A 27,560-nucleotide genomic window follows, 5' to 3' on the forward strand; every position below is an offset into this window, starting at 1 on the left:
TTGATTTATTGAAAAGAAACACATTAATAAGCAGCCATTTAATTACTATTCATGAAACCTAGTGGTTAAACATCAAATTTTTTTCTCCTACATTTCTCTGTAAGCTAATCAAGATTTTAGACACAATATTTTAGAAACAATATGGAAAACCACACTGTACAAAACTAATGATAACTTAGATTTAAACAACAGGTTCAAAATGTCAAAAAAAAAAAAGAAATTAGAGCATGAGAAAAGACTAAGTATCTGTATATCACGAAACAAATTTGGACCTATTTCGATAGATTTGTTATTCACAGATTTGGCTCAAATAGTGCACATTATGATTATCAGAAGATGATCAGATCCTACTGACCTGGGAAGCACAACAGAGTTATATTTCTTAGTAGGATTTTATTATCTGTCTCATTAAAGCTGTGGCCATCTAAATTTATTATTTGTGCAACATTTGGGTAGAAAAACACATGATGTTAGTGTGCCCCCATGTGGCTGGAGACTAGTAGGTAAGATTGTCAGGAAAGGCCTAAAAAGAAAGAAGGCCCCAGCTGGTTAGATTATCAATTAATTGAATACTTACTGCAACAAGATGGAGGGTCGCCTCTCCTATTTTTAAAGTTATTCTAAGTGAGAGGATTCACAGTTACTCCTATAGTTCTTACAAATATCTTATTTTTAGTAGTTGACTCATGTTAACCAGCTCATCCACTGCTGATTCTGAAGTGATGTCACAGAGGAAAAACCTATGTCCACACACAAAATTTATTTTTCCTCACATATTGTTTGACTAAGTCAAGCCTGAATGATTCTGTGCAAATATTTGAAAATATATTTTGTGATTAAATAAGATAATGGATCAAGTAAAAAAAAAAACAAAAACAAAAAAACCCGTGTTAGGACAGGCCCACAGCCTGAAGAATTAGTTTGCCAATTTGTAGGATACACTTGAAGACTGGGGTTGGTTTATAAATTCTGTTAATCAATAGGATATGGGATATCTATAATGTATGTGGTAGATTTCCTAGAATTTGAAAACCCTTTTCTATAGAGCTTCTTTTTAGAGTCACCAACTTTAATATTTGATTCAAGGGTATTAACAATTAATACTCTTCTTGAATTAACTCTGTAGTCACTAGTCCCAAGGTGCAAAGACTTATCTGTTCACCAGTTCACGCTTCTGGAAAAACTCTGCAAGGATTAATTATGGTGACCCCATTAGATGGAAGCCTGCCCCAGATCTCTGAGGTACTGTAGTGTGTCCACAGTTGGGCACATTTTAGAAGTGAAAGAGTTGGGAGTGTTACAAATCTAAGGCATGAGGATTTGAGAACATTCTGAGTGAGGAAGAGTGACCTCAAATAACAGAAAAGGAAAATATCAGTATAATAACATTTGAACTTTGACAAAGGCTAAGACTGCCTCTTTGAGACACTAGCAAAGCAACAACACTAACTGTGCAGTTGGAATATTGAATTCTAACCAACTTTAACATTGCTGGTCTCAGTACAAGTTTCTTCTGGGTAAAGCCAGAAGATTTTTCCAGATTTCCCAGATTTTCCATTTGTTACTCTAATTAGTTCAAACTACTGTGCTTCTATGCCAACCTTTTTAATTAAAAACTTAAAAAGTAAAATCACAAATAGACTCAATTTTAAGAAGGGTGATCATTTAAGAAATAATGCAAACATCTATTTTCTCTACTAAAAATTTCTCTTTTTAATGAAAATGCATTGTTTAGGATAACAACAATTTGTGATTGTGAAGAAATTTTTAAAATTTCAAGCATACGGTAGGAAGGAATTTAAGGGTTCTCCCCCCCATAATCCAAACTGACCTCTAATTTTAGTTTGGTCATTTAACATATTTTTAAAATTTCTCACAGAATGGTATTTTACAACATTTCTACTTGTCATTTTTTTTTTGCACAGATTGAAATGAGTTATGTATTTGTAAAAGATAAAATGAACCGTTTCTGACCCCATGCTTTACACCAAAAAGAGAAATCCTAAGGGTAAGACAGAGTCAAAATCCAAATAATAATAGTAACATTTCACAAAACATCTTGCTCATTTACTGGAAATTGTCTTCACACTGGTAGAGAAAAGCAGGCTAAAGGAGAATGGGAGAAAATAAAAAGATAAAGCAATAGATGAAATGATAGCATTTGCAACCTTAATGTAAAATCTCTTAACATTGAATATCTCCTAGCACATTATTGGTTTTAGTCATATAGATATTGGTTCAGCCAGAAAAATTTATTAAATTCTCATGCTAAATGTTTGCTCATTTTTTTGTCCTTGCTATCTTAGGCTCCTTAAAAATTTATATTCTGCAAAGAAATTTCCAATTAATTTTTCTTACTATGAAATTTTTGTAGGAATGTATTTGTTGAAAACTCCTTTATGGTTTTGAAAATAAAGCCACAGACACTCCAGTCAAGGCTACTTATGGAATAGTGATAATTCTTAAGTGTTTAGAATGGAATTGTTACAGAACCGTGAAGTGAAGAAGTGACATTGAGACAAAACTACCTGAATTCATCAGATCGGCAAATGGTTTAATTTACCTTTTCCTCATCTAGCTTGTAAAAACCTAATTAGCTCTCTTTTCAGGGTAGTTAGAAATCTCATGCATTGACCTACTATTCTGACCTATGTATCATCTTTTTCCCATGGTAGAAGGCAAACAGTATTAAGACCTGCTTGAAAAGTATATGTTATAAATGTTACACACTTCAAGAAAGGAAGAAGTCATCTTTTTTTGCAAATCATATGATTTGGTTTGTAAGGCACCAGATTAGGTTTTAAAAAAAACAGGCTTGACCATTAGCATACTGTATAGCATTTAGAATGGACCTTACAGTACTGAAAAGCTCAATGTTTCTCTTCCACAAAATCTCCTAATTACTCACTCTTACTTCCTACTTCTTACTCATAAAAGCAAAACATACTAGTGTTAAGAAACTGAATTATTTTCCTCTCTGTGGCTTAAAATTGTTGTTCCTAAACCATCAAGTGTAATAATGCTCCATGCCACTCTGGAGCAAAATGTGAGAAGAAGTACTCCATTAAGGACCGTTGTTCAGCCTGAACAGCCTTATGCTATATATTTGACCATACACGGTCCCATTTTTAACTAGGCTGATACAAAATGATATTGTGTTAAAATCTTCAATTCTAAGGTAAAATTCAGCATTAATCACTTTTTTCAAAGGAAAACATGACATAAAATTACGTGCATTTCTTTTGCATATAAAATTTCCTATCAACAAGTACATGTAGAGTGAACATTTCATTAGCAGCTTACTGAATAGGAGTAATGGGCCAATAATAAATAGTCTTTACAGTACAGGCACAATTACATATCAGTGAAAACAAATGCCTCTCAAATTCTAGCCAATGAAAATAATATGGGATACTGTTCTATAATTAAAAATAGACCACAATACAGAAATTTACTACCAAGAAAATTCAGTGTCAGTGATATGTACTGATAGAGCTTTACCAAAATGTATATTTTCAGACCTAAGGACATCAGACATCAAAGACACCCCCTTCCTCACTGTGCCAAAGAAATTGAAACATCCAGAGAGAGCTGACAATATATTAAAATTTTTATATGAAAACTTTTTGTTTTATAACACTAGTTACATTTCTAGATAAGTTAATGTTATTAAAACTAAACACATCACACAGCACCTTTCCTTTTATATCTTGAAAAGTGTACAAGAACAAGAGTGGAAGAAAAAAGGGCTGATTAGAAAAGCCCACAGTCTTTTAGATTCTCTTTGATAATTATATCAGTAACCGCATCAAACACGAACTTGACATTTTGGGTATCTGTAGCACAGGTCATGTGGGAATAAATTTCCTTATCTTCTTTTTTTAAATTCAGGTCTAGAAACTGGTTTTTGATGTAGTTCCCTGCATCTTCAAATGTATTTGGTCCTTGTTACAAAAAGAAATAAGAAACGTTAATTGCATTTAAAAATGAATGAAGTTAGAAATAATATCAGTAGGTGTTAGCATTTTACTTTGTATGCTACTATTTGATATACTCACTATTGAAAAATCAAGATGGCAATGGTCACTTATCAGGGATTTATGCAATGTTACATTGCTGGGAACGATGCTTACCCAGCTGGGTAGGGACTTCATTTGGCTGAAATGCTCACAATACAGTAAGAATACAAACATATATACATAAATAAGCTAGTAATGAAGCTTATATACATGACAAAGGCTGTGCATGTCTATGTGCATGTGGGTGTGTGTACGTGCTTTAATATGAACTAAAAGAATAGAAATTGGAGATGAGTAGACTACAGAATGAGGGTGGTATTTGAGCTGGATCTTGAGGGGTAGCTAGAAGAGAGAAGGAAATAGCATGAGTGAAGGCCAAAAGCGGGAGAAGGGCCTGTGTCACTAGACTTGAAAGTAGGGTTGAGCAGCAAATGTGCACTTTGCAGAATCTAGTTGGAATTGTAGCAAATCAAGTAGAAAGGATGGCATGGGTCAGACTAGAGACTATGTTGCTAACTAAACAAAGGGCTTGAAATGACATATGTAAAACTAGAGACAGCTGTTCTTTTTTTGAAGCTTATTTATTTGAGAGAGAGAGAATATACAAGCGGCAGGGGCAGAGAGTGAGGGAAATAAAATCCGAAGCAGGCTCCAGGCTTTGAGCTGTCAGCACAGAGCCTGACGCAGGTCTGTAACACACAAACCGTGAGATAATGACTTGAGCCAAAGCTGGATCCTTGCTTCACTGACTGAGCCACCCAGGCACCCAAGACAGCTATTCTTGACTGATGCTTTAGTAGAACCAAATGGAGAGTCAATGAAAGGTGGGCTTGGGAATGTTTAGACTGGAAGCAGAAGACACAATGGATCAATAAAAATACAAATGTTAATAAACACAAGGTAGCCAAAAGTGATCTGTTGGTGGGCTTTATAACAGAATATACTTGGTGGGGACGTAACACACGATAGGGCAGTAGCATAAAGATTTTCCAAGGAGATGAGATTTTGTTCCCCACTCTATTGTATCTAGGAGAAAAATGCCATGAGGGACAATCGTTATAACCATGTAACATGGCTAAAATCCAAAACACTAACAACACCAAATGCTGGCAAAGATGTTGAGCCATAGGAACTCTAATTCATTGCTGGTAGGGATGAGAAATGGTACAGCCACTTGGGAAGGCAGTTGGGCAGTTTCTTATAAAGCTAAACATGGTATTAGCATACAGTCCAGCAAATATGCTTCTAGCGATTTACAAAAAAATTATGTGTGCACAGAATCATGAAGATAGATGTTTATAGCAGCTTTATTCAGAATTGCCAAAAATTGGAAGTAATTCGGGTGTCCTATAGGCGAAAGGTTAAAGAAACTAGTTTCTTTATGGAATGGAATACTATTCAACAATAAAAGGAAATGGACTATCAACCCATGAAAAGTGGTGGAGGGAATTTAAACGTATATTGCGTTTAAAAATGAAAGCGAAAATAGCCTGTCAGAAAATGCCATATATTGTATGATTGCAGCTACATGCGTTCTGGAAAGGGCACAGCTATAGATAAAAAGATCAGAGGTTGCCACGAGAGAGAAGGGAAGGGAAAAACATAAATTTATAGTGGAACACAGATGATTTTTATGGCAGTGAAACGATTCTGTATGTTGCTGTCATGGTGGATACATGACATGAATTTGGGAGAGCATATAGAACTGAGTAACACAGAGAGCCCCCACTGAAAACTATAGACTTTAGTTATAGTGTATCAATATCTATCAGTCAGTTGTAACAAATACACCACATCAAGGCAAAATGTTAATAATAAGGGAAACCAGAATGTGACCACAGAGGGAGTATATGGAAACTCTGTATTTTCTGTTCATTTTTCCTTTAAACTAAAGACTGCTCTAAGAAATAGTCAATTAGTTAGAAGAAAACATAAAGAGCTTTACTTAGTCTATATTTAGTTTGTAGTATTCAACATGGAATCGTGACTATATTTAATCACATGATAAATGTGTTAACACAGAAATGATAATATTCACAAAGCTAGAGGAAAGATATAAGCAACTGTTTTAGATTAGCATAGTTACTGCGACCGAATACCATGCCTAGTAACATTTGGGTTACCCAAGTATCTCAGTGGTGGAATTGGGCTTCTATTTGTGTTTAAATCATGAAAATTTCCATCTTACATAATATCATTAACAACAGAACATTTAACTATATACGAAAAAAAAAAGTTGTCTCAGGGAAAAACAACCCATCTATAGACCTGACATTTATAGTCACTGATTAACAGAATCAGCACTAAAATTCTAGGATCTAGGAAAACTGGAAAGAGAAAATGTCATTATTCTCAAAATCATTCAAACTGTCCTTCGGGAAACTTAATTCTGACTTTGAGAAACCACTGCATTATAAGGTTGCATTGGGGAATATGTAAAAAAAAATGTCAATTTGGAATATATTGTTTATAATGTTAAGGTAATAAAATTTGCAATGTTGTTTAATACATAGAGTAGCAACCCTGATCTACCTAACCTCCAGTTTATTGACTAGAGCTTTGCTTGAATGTAGAAGGTTTTCTGTTTATCTGCAAACAGTTTGGATTCTTCCAGTTTGGATCATACACGTGACTCAAGCAATTATCATAAGCCTCAACTTCATAAATGCTATCTGTCAAGATGCAGATAGGAAAATATAGGTCTATGTAAGAATTTAGTGGGGCACCTGGGTGGCTCAGTCTGTTAAGCAACTGACTTCGACTCACGTCATGATCTCACGGTTTGTGAGTGCTAGCCCCACGTCAGGTTCTGTGCTGACAGCTCAGAGCCAGGAGCCTGCTTCAGATTCAGTGTCTCCCTTTCTCTCTGCCCTTCCCCCGCTTGCACTCTCTTTCTCACTGTCAAAAAATGAATAAACATTAAAAAACATTTTAAAAAGAATTTAGTATGGCATTAAAGAAAGAAGATCTTACCAGTGTATTCTGGAAAGCAGATACTAAGATGCACTTTGGTTACTTTTTCTTGAAAGAGATCCTTTTTATTGAGAAACAGGACAATGGAGGTGGTTGCAAAGTACTTGTGATTACAGATACTGTTGAATAGGTGAAGGCTTTCATGCATTCTGTTCTGTTAGGTATAAAAGATGAGAATGTGTAGGATTATTATTTGCAAAATATTAACATCGGGTATTATAAGCAAATCTCTAGAAATAACATCTATGTTTGGAAGGAATTCACTGAGTTGGGGAGTGTGGTAGTAATGTCGGAAAGCACAAATGCTTAGGTGTTTGTTTGTTTGTTTGTTTGTTTGTTTGTTTTACCTTGGCCTTGCTTTTCTTTTAGACTTACCACTTCCTCATCTTCCACTAGGACCATGTCATAGGCACTGAGCGCAGCACAAAATATAATGCATGTAACGCCTTCAAAGCAATGAATCCATTTCTTTCTCTCAGATCTCTGTCCTCCTACGTCGAACATTCTTTAAAAAAAAAAAGAATAGCAAACCTTAGAGATACCTATCAAAAGTTACATTAATATTAACATTTCTAGTTATAAATGAATGCTCTCCTATCTTTAAAAGATTTTATTTTTATTGATTATAAGATATTTTAATTGGTCAATTTGCAGCTCAAGGACTATAGAAAAAGAGAAAGTTCATCTTTTTTTCTTTCATTTTTTTGTATTCATGAAAACTAGATAAAAGATACAATAACTCACATACTGGCTTTGGGGGACTGAGGAATTTTAAGCAGCTTATGGTTTTAGTAAGAAATCTATTAGAGTCGACAAACTTCGATCAAAGGCTATGCATAGTGTGGAAGTGTTGAAGCACTATATTGTACACCTGAAACTAACAGAATGCTGCATGGTAACTGTACCAGAACAATAATTAAAAAAAAAAAGTCTCTGCATAATCTTAAATGAACAGAACCTACAAAAAGATTGGAAGCCACCATAGTTCTGATAGTACAATCCCTGTTTCTTCTCTTAGCTCTTGCTACATTCGTTCATTTGTTCATTCAAACAATTACTGTTTGCATTTTATGTGCTACACACTGTGCGAGGACTACAAACACAGAGATGAATAGATACAGTCACTATCTTCAAAGAGCTCTCTGTCATGCAGAAAGAAAACCAATATGCTATTATAGTATTATATAATAAATACTCTAAAATGCAAGGTAAAATGTGAGCCCAGAGGAAAACTTAAGTCAGCCAGAGTCATCATGGAACCTACTCACAGGAAGTGTTTTAGAATTTGGCCCTCCCCCCGTGTTAGTATTTCGGCAAAAGACATCATTGTGGACATAGCAACTTGGTAAAGAAACTAGGAGTATCTATTCTTAAGACCTCCCTTTCCCTTACCCTCCATATAATACACATACAAAATGCAGTTCCCAACTCATCCTCTTCTTTCCAAGTCCCCTTGTCTTGTGCAAGCCACCAACATTTCTTTTTTTTTTCTTTTAAGTTTATTTATTTATTTTGAGAGAGAGACAGAGAGAGAGCAAGTACACAGGGGAGGGCCACAGAAAGGATCCCAAGCAGGCTCCATGCTTTCAGTGTAGAGGTTGATGCGGGGCTCAATCCTACCACCATGAGATTATGACATGAGCCAAAATCAAGAGTCAGATGCTTAATTGTCTGAGCCACCCAGGTGCCCCAAGCCACCAAGCTCCCCAACCTCCCCAACCTCCCCAACTTGCCCAAGTTCCCCAAATTCCCCAAGCTCGCCATGCTCACCATAGCCACTGCAAAACTCTGTGATTTGCCACAGGCTTCTTAGCCATGGAACCAAACACAGACTGGTTTGATGACCCTTAAGGCTCTGGCTGTTTTGGTTCCTGCTTACTTTTTCCTGCTTAGTTCGTACCACTCTCCTCTTTAATCCAGTCCAATCACAAGGCTATTCTTTAAGTGACTTTAGTATAAACCTACTTTTTGCTCCTTTAGGACTACTGCACGGTCACTTTTCTTCCTCACATAACTCTGCCTTTTTCGCAACTTGAAGGTCTTACAGTCAGTGTCTCCTTCACAAGGAAGCCTCCTTGGTCATCTATGTAAATGGTCTCTCTTCCTATCCCCATTTAATTTCTATCGCATCACTTTCTTTCCTTCGTAGTGATTGTCACAACCAGTAATTAACTAGTTTGTTTATTTTTTATGGGTTTAATATCTACCATCTTCCTAATAGAATACCAAGCTCAGGGCAGGGACTTAACTATATTAGTGACAACTATATTCCCAGTGCCAGGCACTATGTCTGACCTACAGTAGACATGCAATAAATATTTGCTGACCAAATGAATATATTGCATGTTAATGGGATGGAGGGTGGATTTCGACGTCAAGTGCAGGTGCAAAAGTCATTAAGGAAGGAGAGGACATGACATGTTTAGGGTAAACACGTAATTTATATTTTGGGGAACATGAAAACTTAGATAAAACCATTGAGATATATGGCCTGCTCATTATTCATTTATTCAATAAATATTTATTGATCATGCCAGGCATTAGAGATTCAACCTCAAGAAGCTTCTAATTTGCTGGTGGCAGAGAAGGCAGTGGTGCCTGTGTTTGTGAACAGACATAGGATATACAGATAGAGAGTGTAGGGGTAATTGGAACTGAAGTAATCAGAAACTGCAGTCATTAAAATTTTAGGATGGGGGGTTGAGGTAAATGGATGTCTGGGGAAAACGTTCCAGGTAAAGGCAGCAGAGAAAACAGCAAGAGCAAAGGATTTGAGCAGGCAGGAATAAGGCTGATGAGTCAGACCAGAAATAGATGAATGAGGCCTTTTATATCACATGAGAAGATATTTATATTAGAATCAGTGGGGAATGATGTGAGATTTGGGGGCAGGGAATTAAAATTATTTGTTTGTTTGTTTGTTTGTTGTTATATTCGGTCACTTTGATCTGAGTCCAGAAGATAGATTTGATAAGAAAGAGACTAGAGGCAGAGAAAGGAGTTATGGGGCTTTCGTAATAGCCTAACCGCAAGACATTAATTACTAAGAAACATCCAAGCTGCACAAAGATTACAAAGGCAATAACTATACTTGGGATAATAAATGTCAATCAGCTGACATTACTAAAGATAAAAGTATAATACATTGCCCTTCTTTACTACTGCACACTTCATATATGAACCAGGTAGGGAACAAACATAGGGAACCGAAATTCCTCAAATACACACACACACACACACACACACACACACACACACACACCCCAATACAAAAAGAGTTCAGTAGTAGATTGAAAGAGAAGATGCTCACAATATTCAAGATAGTGCTTAGGAGTTCAGTGGTTATGTGATTTGGAAATTAAATCCAGTGTCAATAAAGACTGTTACAGGTGCTGGTAATACCAAGCCCTCTGCAGTTTCAGACTTGCAGTATAAATGGAGGAAGAGGAGGGCATTTTGACTTCAAAGTTATATTATGAGTAAATCAATCAACAAACTTAATTGTTAAAAACCAGTCAACACTCTTAGGGAAGCAAGGATAATAAATACGCATTCAGACATTTAAATCTATAGTTTTTTTGATCTATAAAGTAATCTTAGTCTTTTTTTCAGACTTTGAAAAGTAGTTTTATCTATTGAAATTATAACATGTAGTACAAATGGAAATAGTTGGGATCGTGACTTTTATTTCCTCCATAAATGCTCATATCACCAATTGTAATATCTTAATTTTATTTTTTTATTTTTTTATTTCTTAAAATTTTTTAATGTTTATTTGTTTTTTTGAGACAGAGAGAGACAGAGCATGAATGGGGGAGGGTCAGAGAGAGAGGGAGACACAGAATCCGAAACAGGCTCCAGGCTCCAAGCTGTCGTCACAGAGCCCCACGAAGGGCTCGAATTCACAGACCGTGACATCATGATCTGAGCCGAAGTCAGATGCTCAACCGACTGAGCCACCCAGGAGCCCCAGTAATATCTTAATTTTAATGTAACATACCTAATAAGAGTTTATTTGCCAGGCATGTAAGCAATCTATAACAATTTACTCAAATTTTAAAATAAAAACTTATAGTTTATACGTATACATGGAAATATGCATATAGTTTATGTACAACTATTGTTTCTCTTTTTCAGATGAGACATTAAAGCAACTTGCCCAAGGCTTAGTAATTCAACAAATATCTGTAGAGGCTATTATGTACCAGGCACCATGATAGGTTCTGTGGGTATGATAGTGAACCTCATCATGTGTCAGTCTATTTGCTTGGACCAGAGATCCCCAACTAGTACATAGTGTCCACAGTTAGCTTTAAAACTCTTAAGCTCTCACCAGTGGGCCAGAATTACCTTCACTGTAGAGTCTATCCTTCTTCCCCTAAGCCAAACAATAGCTCTATGTATTGTCAAACTGGGCAAAAATGTAAAACTCTCCCCTTACCAGGTGTTTTGTTCCATTATTTTAATGGCGATGGTATAGACCTCCAGGAATCTAGCTGTTGTGTATATTCTCCACTTGATCATATGAGTATATGATGGATCATATCTGGTAAAGAACTGTGATACTGTGACTGAACAAAGATGCATCAAGTTGTGGGTTTTGGTGCACAGAGGACTGAATATACATCAGAGTTTTAAATTCCTTGTAGGCTTTTCAAACTAAAACAACTCCTTGTATCTCCACCCACTAGATTTTAACATGAAAATATCTCCATAATTCTTGTTTTCTCTTGTGTTCTAGTCCCCTCTTCAGGGTTTGCTTCCATACTGGACATCCTATAATGGAGAACTAACCAATCATGGAATGAGGGCAAAAGTTGCTGGATGAATAGAATGTTTGTGCTAAGACAGCCCAATCTTCAGTTTCCACAGTAGAAATGATATTGTTGCAGGAACCAAATTCCAGGACACCTTGATTAAGTTTTCCCCACTAAATAGGACTTGGATGAGTCTAATTAGCATTTGTTTTTGAGCTTCTTTATCTCTGTTTTTATGGCCAACTAAGTAAGCTATCTGTCTGATCATTTCTTTTTTATTTTTTTCAAGTTTATTTATTTAAAGAGAGAGAGAGGGAACAAGCAGGGTGGGAACAGAGAGAGGGGAGAGAGGGAATCCTAAGCAGACTCCACTCCATTAGTGCAGAGCCTAATGCAGGGCTCAGTCTCACGAACCGTGAAATCATGACCTGAGCCGAAATGAAGAGTTGGACCCTTAATGAACTGAGCCACCCACACCTGATAATTTCTCTTTTAAAATCACTTTTATATTTTCAATTAGATTATATTCAAAAGTTACAAATCTGACAAGGTGACTTAGTATAACTGCTCAGATTCCTAGCATGGTGGTCATATATTTTACCTCAAAGAGGGCAATCTCATATTAATAGTTTTGAATAAGAAAAAAAATTGCAGGGAACCCCTTGCAATGAAAACGGCAATAAGAATGATCAAGGTATGAGTATTACCAATTTATGGACTCCTAGGGGAATATAAACTCCCCAGGAAAAGGGAAAAACAGAAATTTCATATACTTCCCATGTATTTTTTTTCTACAATGTAATGATACCAAATGGCTTTCCCCAAAAAATAAATGTTTGCAAAACCTTTGAGATGAGAGTCAAAGCAAGCCCAGCAATCTCACTGGCTCTCTGCTGACTTTCTCTGATCATTCAGCTTCTTCGAAGCCTACTGTTGATATTAACATCTTTGTGTAAGGGTAGCTCTTATCTTCAGGTAAATGTATAAAATCAGCGAGGGGTATAAAATGTAGCATGACCCTTAGCCAACAGTTCTTTTAACCTATCATGCAGCCTCCACTAAACACATTTTAATAGGCTTAGCTTTCTCCCAAGGAAGGGAGGACAAAGATCTGCCCTCTGAGTGTTTTGTTATGTTGATAAAAGTGACTTTTGAAAGTCTTAGATTGTATGCCAATAACCTACTCATGTTATGACTCACTTGATAAACAGTGGTGTGTGTGTATATATGCATGCGAGCAGGTTGACATTAGAGACAAAGGTCCAGGAAGCATTGGCCATTGCTCTAATGTCATCTGCCATTACAGAATTGAAATGTTCATTAGCAGATCAGACCAACATCTGGAGTTTTGTTTTCATATTGAGTGTACTGGATATAATGTTAGCTCTAAGAAGTTATATTTTGTTTTCCTGCTATTGTAGTCCTTTCTTGTCATACATCTCTCTTCACTTTTAACTCTTTCTCTAAGTTTTAATTTGGGGCTTATTTTAGAGGTGTAAAGCATTACAATCTATTGAAACATTTTCAAGATTCCCAAAGTAGAAGCATTTACTTATATATTTCATTGAATAAGTATTCTTCTATATAAAAATATATTTAAGAATGTATATGAGTATATATAAATACATAAGTATATGGGAGTATGGATACATATATATTCCATCATGACCATTCTGTGAAAAACAAAAGTAGAAATCAGAGAAAAACATTCATTCCTGCTGACTGAACATTTGGATTCGTCAAATCTACATAACAATTAATGAGGTAAATGTACATGTGATACAGATTGAGTATCCTTAATTCCTTGAGCAGTTAAGGTAACCAGAGCCTTAATGATATTGAATAGAATATGCAGTTTTCATTTTGCATTTTGCATGAAGTTTTTTTTAATGTATATTTTGGTAATACATATTTTCTTATTAATTCTGATATTTAAGCCAGAATTCTTAAATTAAAAAAAAAGTTTTTAAATGCCTGAGTTGTATGATACAATTAAAAATCCACAGGCAAGGCTTTTAGGTGATAGCTGAACATTGATTATTTGTTAAACTACCCATGGTATTAATATAGGGCGAATTGCCAGAGTTTTATATTAAATAGTTGGCTTTACATTAAACAGTTGTGTTTTATAATCTATTTTAAACAGTTTGGAAAGCTGTTGAATTTTATGGGTTTGTGTCAAACAGTTGGCTAAATATTTAACCACACAAGATTATTCACAGTTCATATTAGATAGATTATAATGAAATAATCTGTACTTCATAGCAATTAAAAATTATTGCATAATCTACGCTAAAAAAAAAAAAAAGAAAATCTAACCTGATTTGGAATTTATTTTAAATTATTCTGTTGGTGGAGATTTTTTAAGATATTTGACCATATAATATTAAACCATCTTAAGATGGCAACATATTAAAGGGCCAGGATAGATCTGTGTCACCACCACACAGCCATCACAAAATAGCCTAACCGAGTCTTTCTCTGGTGCCAAGTTCTCAAAATAGATTAGGACAGATATTTGCAGACAAAAAAGATATGCACAGAGATCATTCTAAATCCCTTCACTGCTTGTATATAAAAAACGGAATCAAAAGGAGTTATAACCATAAAACAGTCAGGGTCTCTAAATGCTCATAATTGTTAATAACATTATATACTTGCTACAAAAAGTGTGTGTGTTTGTTTGGAACTTGATATACCCACTAGATAATTCTCTAATTATTGAATAGTATAATTCACAAAGTCATTAAAATATATCACTAGAATAAATTAGACATGTTACGTAGCTTATTGTCTTGATAATACTAACCATGAACATACTTGAAACAAATATATAGCTATACATGAGTGATTGCTCTGTGAGATCTAATAGAGAAGGACAAAGCTAATTTGAGATCTAGCAGCTGAGTAGACAATCAGACTCACTCCTAAACTGACTTATGCCCCCACAGAAATAAACAGAGTGCACATGATCAATTTGAAATTTAAGAAAATTATAATTTATCTCATAGATCCACTCAAACATTCTTGAGAATAGTTATGTTGAATTTATAAAACCTAAAACTCTATGTTGTAATAATTGCTGACCTCTCTTCCTCGACTTCCATATAGTTTTATGTCCTCTTAATTCTATTGTTTAATTGTGGAACAATTAGGGAGAAAGTGGCTTCTCTATCATTATTGGATAAATCATTATAAATCTGTAAGTTCTTCGTCCCGGGGGATTATTTTATAACAATAGAAGAGCTCACACTTGTGTTTTCCATTTACATAGTACTTTAACATTTGTAAAGATAATTTATTTTACATTTGACTGTTGGAATTCTGGTTTGATAAGAACGCTAAGGTAATTTCCATTAAATTAGGTGATACAGGAAGATGATACAGTATCTTAACAGACAGAATTTTTCATTTTGATGTTCCTGTTTAAAATTCTAGATTTCTCTAGTTTAGTATGCAAATTAAATCTTTAGTTTTAAATAGTCATAGGATGATTTATGCTATGTGAATTCAAATCAATGTTAATGCAATATATTTTAATACCTGGGCACTTACTGAAATGAAGTTGGAAGGTATCTTATTTTTAGACTTTCTATTTTGAAACACTACCAAATTTTATACTATAAAAGTCTGTGTACTTTTAGATAATCCTATTCAGCACTTCAAAAAAAAAAACCAAGTGATTTAACTGTGGAAATTATTAAGGGATTAATATATCTCAGTTGCGGTGACTAAGCTTAAAAACGTAATTAAATGATTTTAAATAGTTCCTTAAGAAAAAAGTATAGTTGCCTTTTTTATATTTTGTAGTAAAATTTAAATACTTTCAAAACTTCATTGTTTAAATACTTGTTTTTAAAGAAATTCCCTGCATTTGCGTTATTATCCTTCTCCATTTCCTAACAGAAGATGCCTTTAATAATACACCCTCTTCAGGAAGAAGAAAAACAAAACATTAAAACAAAAGAGCTGCAAACCTGTTTGAATGAATGCAAAGAGGTTGTATTTGTGTGGTATAGAAACTGTTAGGTCAAAAGAAATCCTAACTTGGTTTCACAATCCAATTAACAAACACCTTCCATTTCAGCATTGATGCTGTCATAGAGAATTAGCAAGTCCTTTTCTTATTCCTTCATAAGCGCCAACAATATATGAAAGCAGCATAGGCAATCACCTGTCTATATGACTTACGACAATGCCTCACAAAACACAGAACTACAAAAGAATGGGAAAATGGTACACCAATAGGGGTTTAAAGGTATACTCTGAAGAGGTCTATTATGAGGTAATATATCTTTAAAATAATGTTTTATTTATTAATTGCCTTTTTTAATTTTTAGAGAGATAGGGAGCATGAGCAGGGGAGAGCGGCAGGGGGAGAGAGAGAACCTTAAGCAGGCTCCACGCTCAGCACAGAGCCTGACACAGCGCTTGATCCCACGACCATGGGATCATGACCTGATCAAGACTAGTGTGCTCAACTGACTGAGCCAGCCAGGTACCCCTAAAATCATTTTTTTAAATATTAATGCAAATGCTGTATTCTATTCAGTATATAATTTTTTAAAATTCTATGAGTATTATTTGCTACTGAGTGAAATAGATGTTCCAAATAATGGACATGACTTTCTGAGGTTTATGTGTTCATTGGCAATCGTCATGTCCCTGGTTTCAGAAGCACAGATGTGCAAAAGTACTGAGCCTTGCCAACTCAGAGATATCTCACAAACAGGCGGTCATTTTTTTCTCCCTTCCCTCTTCTCTCTGAAGGGAGTTATGAATGACCAAAAACATTTGAAGAAGCACTTACTCTACAGAAAAAAAGAATGGTTTCTTTTTTTTTTTTCTAATTTGTTTTTTAACATTTATTTATTTTTGAGGGAGAGAGAGAGTGAGTGAGTGGGATTGGGGCAGAGAGACAGGGAGACACAGAATCCAAAGCAGGCTCCAGCTTCCAAGCTGTCAGCACAGAGCCTGACGCGGGGCTCGAACTTGTGAAATCATGACCTGAGCCAAAGTCGGATGCTTAACCGACTGAGCCACCCAGGTGCCCCTAAAAAAAGAATGGTTTCTGTCCCAATTTACCTAACAGCCCACAATGACATGCGGTGCAAGAAGTGTGGTTTTTGAAGTTAGAAAGATGTATGTTCTAATCACATTTCTTTTTTTTTATTTTTTTTTTCAACGTTTATTTATTTTTGGGACAGAGAGAGACAGAGCATGAACGGGCGAGGGGCAGAGAGAGAGGGAGACACAGAATCGGAAACAGGCTCCAGGCTCTGAGCCATCAGCCCAGAGTCTGACGCGGGGCTCGAACTCACGGACCGCGAGATCGTGACCTGGCTGAAGTCGGACGCCCAACCGACTGCGCCACCCAGGCGCCCCACATTTCTAACACTTCTATGTATGATATTGAGGAAATCTTTCACCTCATTTTAGCTTTAATTTTTTTCTTTATCCAAAATAAGTACAGCAATACTCAGGTCAACATGTTATAATGAGCATGTAAAAATAGGGTATATATAGTGCTTGGCATCACACATTTATTCATCTAGCAAGAACTGACAGTACGCCTACTCTGTGCTGGCCACTGTGATAATCACAGGAGGCGGCACTGTAAACAGACATGACCCTGGCCTCCAGGAGCTCAGAGCATAGGAGACAGAAACAGAAACAAAGGAGGAAACAAATAAACAAACAAGGAAACTTCACACATTAGTAAGTTTTTGTTTTTGTTTTTGTTTTTTAAGTAGCAAAATAGTCTGATATTTCAGTGTTGTAAAGGCATTGGCTCCCACTGGTATGGCTAGTGAGAGCTGTTTACATTTCTTCCCAGTGCCGCATTCAGTGACCTCACTTTGCTAGGTTGCAATTAACCATTGTTAGGGTATTTATAGCAAGGGAATCCTCAAGAGCCATACATCAGGCTTTCCCTCTCCCTGTGTCCCAGAGAGCCTATTGATATGTTTACCAGTACACTACTGAGTGTAGTGGTGACAGGGATGTGAGGCGATGGGTAACAGAATGAATAAGTCTCCATGAGGTGATAGTATCTGATTTGGGAACCTAATGATAAGAAGGAGCCAGTCCTTCTCATCCAGGGTCAGAGCATTTTAAGCAAAGAGAACAGCAAGGTCCTAAGGTTTGGAATGTTCAAAGAACAGATATATATAGATATATAGATATATAGATATAGGCAGATAATTTGTCCAAGTGACTATTTCTGAGAAGATACTAAGTTGGTGTTGCAGAGAATGACTGAGTTATAAGCTTCTAGGTATTCATTATGTGATACTAATTTTCATAACTGGTTTATGGTCCAAGCGATCTAAAATCCAGAAAATTCCATTAGCTTGTGTAATGCTTTGACAGGGTTAGGAGAGGCAGAGGGTCCAAGCAATTGGACTTGGACTCCCATGGGAAAACCTTAGAAACTGGATCAAAAACCAGAAGCCTGGAGAACGTAGTTGCCAAAGAGGAACAGCGATGACAGTACCGAAAACAAACTGCTTACGTTTGCCAAGAGTGGATGTGGATCCAAATTTTTGTGTCCCCTTTATCCTGGTTTGATCTTTGGGTCATCTTTCAGAAAATTAACTATTGGTGGACCTGAGATTTGGGTGTAAATTTTGAAGGGCTTTATTTGATATTAATTTGAAAATATCCTGGCCATCTCTGTAATATCTATTCTAATTAGATATTACGTCTCACCACTTCTAATACTAAAAAAATTTTAAAGCTTTTATCCCACTGAAGTGAATTTTGCCTGACAAATGGATACAGATAATTCATGCCACTTTTGTTCAGTTTTTCTACTTTTTAAAAGTATTCCCATTTTGTGTACATGAATGGGTTTACTAATTGTATTTTTATTAACTTTTCATTATTTAGTGGTACATCTGGAACCTGGTTTTAATGTTTAATAGTCCATCTCATCAACAATCCATAGGGAGAGGCAGTTAAATATGATGATGTTTTATAGCACTATGGTTTGGATTTCCAATTCTTGGTTCAAAAAATGAGTGGTTTTGGGGTGCCTGGGTGGCTCAGTTGGTTAAATAAGTATCTGACTTCGCCTCAGGTCATGATCTCATGATTTGTGGGTTCGAGCCTGCGTCAGGCTCTGTGTTGATAGCTCAGAGTCTGGAGCCTGCTTTGGATTCTGTGTCTTCCTGTCTTGCTGCCCCTCTCCTGGTTGTGCTCTGTCTCTCTCTCAAAAATAAACAAACATTAAAAACATTTTTTAAGAAACTGAATGATTTTGCACTAGCATTTCTAGAAATGTCTTGATAATGTGACAGCAATAAAAATACTGGACTCATTTTCATACCCAAACCATGCTTATAAAATAGGCCTTGTTATTTCAGTAAATGGCATCACATTCAAATAGTTCTCCTCTCAATTATTTGCATCATTTTAAATTAAGGAAATGAATTAATAAGAGTATTTCAGGCAAATGAGAGAGTAGGAAGGCAAAGGAAATAGTATCCGTGGCACCTGTTACTTAAATTTAATTTAAATACATTTTCTTTTCTTTTTTTTAAGTAGGATATCAGTTTCAAGTAAGAGGAAAATAAAATCTAGCTACCACCTGGTCAATACAGAGGCATTTTTCTTGGAGGAAGTATTGGGACTTAGGGTGGGGGTTAGGGTGTAGGGCTCTAGGAAGGCAATAAGGGAAAGTAGCACTGACAGTGAGCTAGGAAGGCCTAGAAAGTATGCCTAAGGTTCACTGGGCTTGAATATGGGTTAGACCTTTCTCTGTAAAAAAAAAAAAAATATATATATATATATTCATATATATATGAAAAATAAAAAATACATATATATGCATATTGAATATTTCAGTTGATGATTAGAAAAGACATTGTTCATACCTGAAATGCAAATCTTTGAAGGAGAATTGAGTTTCAATGATTCCAGTTGTTTTCACTCGAGAATGTAGAACATCTTGCTCATTTGGGACATATCCAGGAGCTGTGATTCTATCTACATCATTAAGGTAGCTAATACAACAACAAAAAATAGCATATATTTTTAAAATTTGCATTTGAAGATACCAGGATTCAGTACAAATGAATTTTTACTTCAGGGTCCATTAAAATTATTAAACTCCAGACTGGTTCTCTGTAACCCTGCTCATCAGAGCTTGGTGGACGGATGCTGCAGAATACTAAGTGTGGCACACACATGACCAATGGAGGCCTCTTGTAAAGACATCTAGGTCTGGGTGCCTGGGTGGCTCAGTTGGTTAAGCATCTGAGTTTTGATTTCACCTCTGGTCATGATCCCGGGGTCATGGGATTGAGCCTGACCTGGAGACCCGTGTCAGGCTCCTTGCTAAGTCATGGAGCCTTCTTAAGATCCTTTTTCTCTTTCCCTCTACCCCTCTCCCCTGCTTGTGTACCCTCTCTCTCTAAAAAAAAAAAAAAAAAACAAAACAAAACAAAAAAAAAAAAACTAGATCAATACTACCTTAGCCTGCATTTTATGAGGTGTATGTAACAGAATTGATGTTATATAGATATATTTCAGAGAAAATTTCTGTTTCCAGGTTTTGATCATCCCCCAAAACGTCCTATCTTGTAATGGTAGTCACTAGATTATCTTCAAAATGCTGTAATTTGAATTTAGGCATTTTGAATTTTAAGGGAGTTATTGGTTTTCATAACTTGAAGTTTGTCCTGTTGTTCTCCATGGATTGTCTAGCTTAGGACTCTAGACCATTTGTATGAAGTGCCATGATTATATACAGTTAGCACAATAAAAGAAAATATTTTGATTTTCTTGCTGGTTCACGATGGAACTAACTTATTTCATTGCCTGAGCCATTCAGGGGACAGAAGGCTGAACTTAGACATTGCACCTACTCCTACCTCTCTTCTCTTCCACCAATGTGTCAGTATCCTTACCTCTTTCCTGGACCACATATTTAAAAACCCTACTGTTAGCAAGCTGAGTACTGCCCTGGTTTTGCCCACAGGATCTAGAGGTGCTGAGAAGCAGAAATAGATCTGAGTAAGCCGTGTGCTCCGCTAGAGTCTGTTAGATTAGAGGAAAGAAGCTGTTCTTTGCCTCCTTCTTGAAATCAGATCATGTCTTTAAACTAAAACAAAGTATCCCATTGCTTTAAAAACAGTTGAAAACCACAATTCTAGACTTTGAATATAAGGCTTTAGTAGTTTAGCAATATGGCTATTTCTGTGAAAATGTTTAATAGTGACAATAAAAGCCTGGTAAGGTTTTTATGGCAAAATTGTTCATTATATTAAAACTAAGTTTACATGTATAGCTAAATAGGAAGATTATGATGGGCATACATCTATCCAGAAAGAATTTGAGAGGTAGAATCCAGCTAAATATTAGTTATCATTCAAAAGTTGAATTTTTCAGGGTCTAAGTTGAAGAGTTGTTATGTGTTAGCACCTCACATCATACCTTGAAAAGCAAAACTATTTTATCCTTTTAAAAAAAATAAATTCAACAGCAATATGGGTAATATATTCTCGGAGGATCTTTCTGCTTTTAAGCTGAAACAAATTGAGTGAACGCCTCAAAGGGATTTTGGCTAAATGACAAATAGGTGATCATAGTTCAGAAACACATTTATGTATGATAGGAAAATTTATTACTGTGCTTTATTCTAATAAAGCTTAATTTTTCTTAAAAAGCAAGGGACAAATCAAGAAACAGATATATCAGCAGAAAATATTGGAAGCTTTTTCCAGTTTATCTATTTTCTGTTTTGTGAAGCAATACCCTTTGTGAATTCTCTGTTGACTAAGTCTGCACATACGGCTGGTCAGTTGATTCATGCAGGAACAACAAAAACATACCTGTCAACATAGAGATTCAATTCATTTTAATGATAGCTAAATGAATACTTTGGTAAAGACATTTTTAATGTACTTTCATTTGCATGTGTAAATGATTTCAAGCAAAGCAGAAGCATTAGCAGAGTGACAAATTTGCATTTAAGAGGCCTGCTTTTAATGAATATAAGATTTGAATGCTCAGGCCTGTGGTCTAGAACTGAAACCAGAGGCCCTAAATACATATAGCTCAAATCAGTTAAAAAAAATACCTGATACTTTTTCTAATCATGTAAAAATAATTTTTTTCCTGGTAAAGTCTTTGTTAAATATTAAAGCTTCTGGAATTTAAACAGCACACTAGATGGCCTGAATCAGTAAGCCATGAAGTATTAATAAAACTCTTTCCCCTCTTTGTCACTGTCATGCCCTTTTTCCTTCAGCTTCCTAGTAGTACAGGTGCCAGCAGGGAGGTGTTATGTTGCCAACAACATTCCCTTCCCTACTCTGATTAAGATTCACTACTTTGTTAGCCTAAACTTGAAGGGGCTCTAGGTTTGAGAAAATATAAGTATCCTATTTTGACCAAAACAAAACAAAACAAAACAAAAAAGGAACAATGGGGAAAAGGGCGAGAGGGGGAAAGGGAGAAAAGGAAGAGAAAGGACAAGGGAAGGGAGAGAAGGAAAGAGGCCATTGCTCTATAAAATATGTATGAAATAGACATGAGTGTGGGACTGATCTAATATGATATTTAGTTTCAAAATGTGAATGCAATTCAGTATTTGAAAAAACTCTGTTAATTTTTGGAAGAAAGCAATGGCCATTCAACTATTTTTCTTAATAAGTGTTTTCTTTAATCTTCCTTTTAAGGACCTCTGAGGGCAGGGAGTATTAACAATTTAAATTTTGGGTGGTTTTCTTAATGAAAATTTTCTGAAACAGAGGTTGGGAGTGAAGGTGGAGAGGTGTTTTACTACTCTCTAAATCAATCAGGGTATTTAAAACCATTATTATATGGGCAATATTCACAAAATAGGTGCAAGTAGATACTGTGTAATGATGTTTAACTTGAACAGATAAATACTTTTAATATGAATCTATAACATGATAGTTCTGTAAAATATTTATTTTGTGTGTCAAAACAAAAAATCTGAAACTAAAGGCTAGAAGGTCTAGAAAATACAATACAGGGTCATTTCATCTTCCCATTTTGACAACACAATATGTAATTTTTTCTGCTATTAAAGAGTAAAGTATTTGGTAAACATAATGATTAATATAATTGCAAATACACTTCTTACAATATTTGAATGGAAAATTCATGCTTAATTGATAATGTATATACAAAACCAAATATATTAATTACAGCTATTGAAGGGGTTCAGGACAACACCCCAGTTCCCCAGAATGTGTCACTTTGGTATGTGGATTATTTTGAGCTGAAGGCACTTGAGACCCTGCAGGCTGAAGAGAAATCTTGCCCCTCCTTTAACTGTATAGAAGAATCAAAATTGGGGGTCTTTCCCAGAATAAGTGTTATTAGGAGAGAGAAATTTTATGAGTGACCCATCTGTATGGCAGGGCAAACCTCTAATTACCAAACATCTGCTGTTATCCCCCTTTGAAGTTGATTCCTTCCCTCTGAAGTCCCAGGCCCCACCCTCTTCTCCTTAGTTCAGGATGACATATAGACCTCATTTTGCCTGTCTTTGGAATTTCCATGTCTATGTGGGTTCCCTGTATGTATACCAATTACATTTCATTTTTTCCTGTTAATCTGTCTTGTGTCAATTTGATTCTGAGTTCAGCTAGAGGGACCTTTGAGGGGATAGGAATTCTTGCCCCCCAACACTATCTCTCCTTCCTTCTCTAGCGTTTTGTTAAGCAAAATTTTATGAGAATATTCCACAATTAAATATCTTATTGTGACTACCCTTATCAATGATTCATAAAGAAAAGTAGAGTTTTCTATACTGCACAGAGTTGTCTTAGTATTAAAATATGGCTAGGCACTGGGACACATAAAACAATTAAATGAGTTTAATAATCACATGATGATATTCCTTCTCTACTTCATCAAAGAGATGAGAGCAAGACTTTCCTCCAAGGGCTTTGGAATTTAAAATGAACATGAGTGACTAATCACAGAAGACTGTTGTTGTTAGCTTTTCCTAAAATTTGTATAGTTTGTTTTCTCTCTATAATCCTTCTGACCATCACGATTAGAAAGCTGAAGTATCATGCAAGTTTCATTGTTCTATTCTCAAATAATCTTTCATTTGTTTCACTTTTACATCACCTTTTAAGTAGTACTAACATGTTCTGTTGTGAGTTCATCAAAAGAACTGTATTTATACCGTTTTATATATGAGTATGCATGGACAGATACATAGAATAAGTAATTATATTAATTTGCATACATGTACACACATGCATGCAGGCTTATAACCAGAGTATAGGTTAAGAACTACTTACTAAAATAGAAATTTAAAATAATTTTGATAATGAAATTACAAATGGTATCATAACCTCCTAATTTTATTGTGGCTGATAATTGCCTACTGGATGATATTAGCTGTGAAAATTATATAATCTTTCTTGAGACTCAAACAGTATCCCACAAAATACAAATGTTTTGAAAATCATTACTTTCTTCTAGAATTCTGTATCATGTTCATCAAACCAATTGAGTCAAAGAATGTGTCATCAATAAAATTATTTTAGAAGAATATTTAAGTAATATGCTGAGAGACGAATGAATAGCCCAAAACATCAGTGTGTATGCCACCAATCTGCGTTTACATTGAGAACAGTGCACACAGATGAATCCTTTTCATTTGGGAGAAAATATTTGCAAAATGTGGGTATTTTCAGGCAAATACTTTCAAAATTATTTTAAATGCTCCTTTGCTTATAGTTTTACATTTCATGATGTCACCTTGATCTATATTTCTCTTCAATTTCTTTTTATTTTAGTGTAAAAAATGTAAAGCTATTTACTTTCCTCATTTGTGATGACAAATGTAGAGTCTGAAGAATTATAGTTTATTTATTTATTTATTTAAATATTTTTAAAAAAATGTTTAACATTTATTTATTTTTGAGACAGTGTGAGCAGGGAAGGGGCAGAGAGAGAGAGGGAGACACACAATCTGAAGCAGAGCCCAACATGGGGTTCGAACTCACGACTGTGAGATCATGACCTGAGCTGAAGTCATCCACTTAACTGACTGAGCCACCCAGGCACCCCTGAAGAATTGTAATTCTTGACTTAAATGTTTCAACTATAATTCCTGTTAAATGCATTCACTTACTAAGCTGCTGAGTCATTGAGGTGATATTCAGATGCCCTTTCAAAGCAGGTCTGAACTCCTGGGTCTCTCCAGAGTCTTTTTATCACCTCAGCCAGTTCAGGTGTCATGCCACCATCTTGCAGAGTGTTCGCCATCACACAAAGTTGTCGTTGGTCTTCCTATAGCAATGTTTTTAAAAGAATGATAAAAATATGTTGTTATTTGGAATCACATATTCTTTTAATAGGGCATTTCAATTTTATTCTTAGTGGTTCTTTACATGTTTATTTTTGAGGGAGAGCACAAGCAGGTGAGGAGCAGAGAGAGAGGGGGGATAGAGGATCCAAAGCAGGCTCAGTGGTGACAGCAGCAAGCCCTATGTGGGGCTTGAACTCACCAACCGTGAGATCACAACCTGAGCTGAAGTTGGATGCTTAATCAACAGAGCCACCCAGGCACCCTAAATTTTATTATTTTCATCTTATTCCTTTAGGTAATAATTCTGTTAATGCAATCTTAAATTTCCTTATCTTTAAAAGTGTTTATTTATTTTGAGAGAGAGAGTACACATAAGTGGGGGCGGGGCAGAGAGAGAGGGAGAGAGAGAATCCCAAGCAGGCTCTGCACTGTCAACTCAGAGCCAGATGTGGGGCTCAATCTCACAAACTGTGAGGTCATGATCTGAGCCAAATTCCAGAGTCAGATGTTTAACAGACTGAGCCATCCAGGCTCCCCTGAGTTTCCTTATAATGGCTGGGTGAAGAGTCCTCTATTGTAAAATCTATGTAACCTGATATGGTAAATTTAGGATATTTTAGGATATGTCATTAACTTCTGAATGTAATGTCAGAGGGGATAATGTAAACCGATTGAGTTTTCAGAGTCAAAATGCAAGGATAAAAGGGTAACAATTCTGATATTTTTCAGAGTCAAAATGCAAGGATAAAAGGGTAACAATTCTGGCACTTCTTATTTTGATCATTGCCATGTATTTTCCAGGAAATAAAAATACCATGAAGGAATTAGAGATAACATGGAAAATAAAACTCAGTATAATTTACCAACAAGTATTGTTTGCAATCATATAAATAAAGCCGCGATAAGTATTTTGATATATACATGGTTTTTGGACATCTGTACAGGTGTTGTTTGCATGACTTTGAGGCTAATCAATAGGGTAGAGGTGAAGATTTCATTAAGAAAATAGAAGAGAAGGAAAAAAAAGAAAAAAAATAGAAGAGAAGGGAAAGAAGAAAAGAAGAAAAAAATGAAATAAAGGGGGGAAAAAAAGCAGATATTGTGTTAGTCCTGATGGGATATTTGAAGGTGAGAAGGACAGAAGAAAATCAAACTTTATCAACTAAATAAAATAGTCCACAGTTTATCTAAACTAATAAAGCCATTTTATGACAAAAAAAATTAAGGTTAAGAATTCAAGTTCCAAAGGAATTAAGTTATTGACCATGATACTGGACCAGGCAAGTGAAGTCTGGGTTCAAATCCTTGTTGTCAGACTCCAAAGCTCATACTCTTTCTAGCACATAGTATTATAACAGGTTATAAGACAGCGCCTATAATATCTCACAAAATCCTCACAGCACTGTCACATAGACAGCATTTTTCTCCATCTTACAAACGAATCTAAAACTAGAAGGTTGATTTGCCAAACCAATAAGGACAATGAGTATCAGAAGGAGAGTCAAACCCAAACTACTTTGTACAATGTCAGGTGGCTACCAGTGAAGAATTATCAATGGGAACTTGCTGCTTTTCTGATACAAGTCAATTTATTATTTTAAAATAGTAAAAATGGCTTATTTCACCATTTTATTAAAAATCTGTTCTTTGTGGGGCGCCTGGGTGGCTCAGTAGGTTAAGCGTCTGACTTCGGCTCAGGTCATGATCTCACAGTTCATGAGTTCAAGCCCTGCATCGGGCTCTGTGCTGACAGCTCAGAGCCTGGAGCCTGCTTTGGATTCTCTGTCTCCTTCTCTCTGCCCTTCCTCTGCTCATGCTCTGTCTCTCTCTCAAATATAAATAAACATTACATTTTTTTAAAAAAAATCTGTTCTTTGCATTAAAAACTAAAGTTATGTCTCTCCTTCTTAAAGAGAGGGTCTGTTAAGACTAAAAATCTTACTACATCTTTCTTCATATTCAGTTTTTACTGCTAATCCAAACAGATTACATAGATGAGCATTAACCAAAAATTGTAAAATGGCCAAAATCTAAGGATTGAACCCATTTTCCTATATTGGCATAGCGTAAAGTTTTAAATCCTTCTTCCCAATTAGTTAGATGTGAGAGAGCACTGCAAATCCAGCGAAATATGACCCAGCCAGTTTAGCTGGCATCCCATGTGCCTCCTTCACTATTAAGGTGTCATTCAGGACAAATGATGCAATGAAACAGCTGTTCGAACCAGTTTGTCCTTAAAGGGAAAAAAATGACATGCCTTATTAACATATCTTTACGAACCAAGCTAATTTCTAATATACTCTTTCATTTAGAAAATTTTTCCAATTTCAACCTAAATATACTTTATTTGAATAGATAACCATCATGAAAATCGTCTCACCTTGAACATGTAAATGTCATAAAGTGTTCTTCCGCCACCATTTCAATCCTAGTACTTCCCTCAAGGGCAGGCCATCCTACCAGTTTGGTTTTGTCTTTCAAGACCTTTTATTTTTTTAGTTTATT

General features: G+C 35.6%; 1 protein-coding gene across 1 annotated transcript in view; it reads right to left on the reverse strand.

Moving 5' to 3' along the window:
• Positions 1 to 3,572: 3,572 nt before the first annotated feature.
• GNAT3 (G protein subunit alpha transducin 3) overlaps positions 3,573 to 27,560 on the reverse strand; it is a 59,829-nt gene continuing 35,841 nt past the window's right edge. The window contains exons 4-8 of the mRNA XM_030307844.1: positions 24,879 to 25,036; positions 19,627 to 19,755; positions 7,368 to 7,497; positions 6,993 to 7,146; positions 3,573 to 3,944 (exon numbers count right to left, since the gene is read on the reverse strand). Coding sequence (XP_030163704.1) covers positions 3,754 to 3,944; positions 6,993 to 7,146; positions 7,368 to 7,497; positions 19,627 to 19,755; positions 24,879 to 25,036 — 762 coding nt within the window. The 3' untranslated portion in view covers positions 3,573 to 3,753. The remainder of the gene's footprint in view (positions 3,945 to 6,992; positions 7,147 to 7,367; positions 7,498 to 19,626; positions 19,756 to 24,878; positions 25,037 to 27,560) is intronic.

Source organism: Lynx canadensis, chromosome A2 (assembly GCF_007474595.2).
Source record: "Lynx canadensis isolate LIC74 chromosome A2, mLynCan4.pri.v2, whole genome shotgun sequence".
Taxonomy (NCBI): domain Eukaryota; kingdom Metazoa; phylum Chordata; class Mammalia; order Carnivora; family Felidae; genus Lynx; species Lynx canadensis.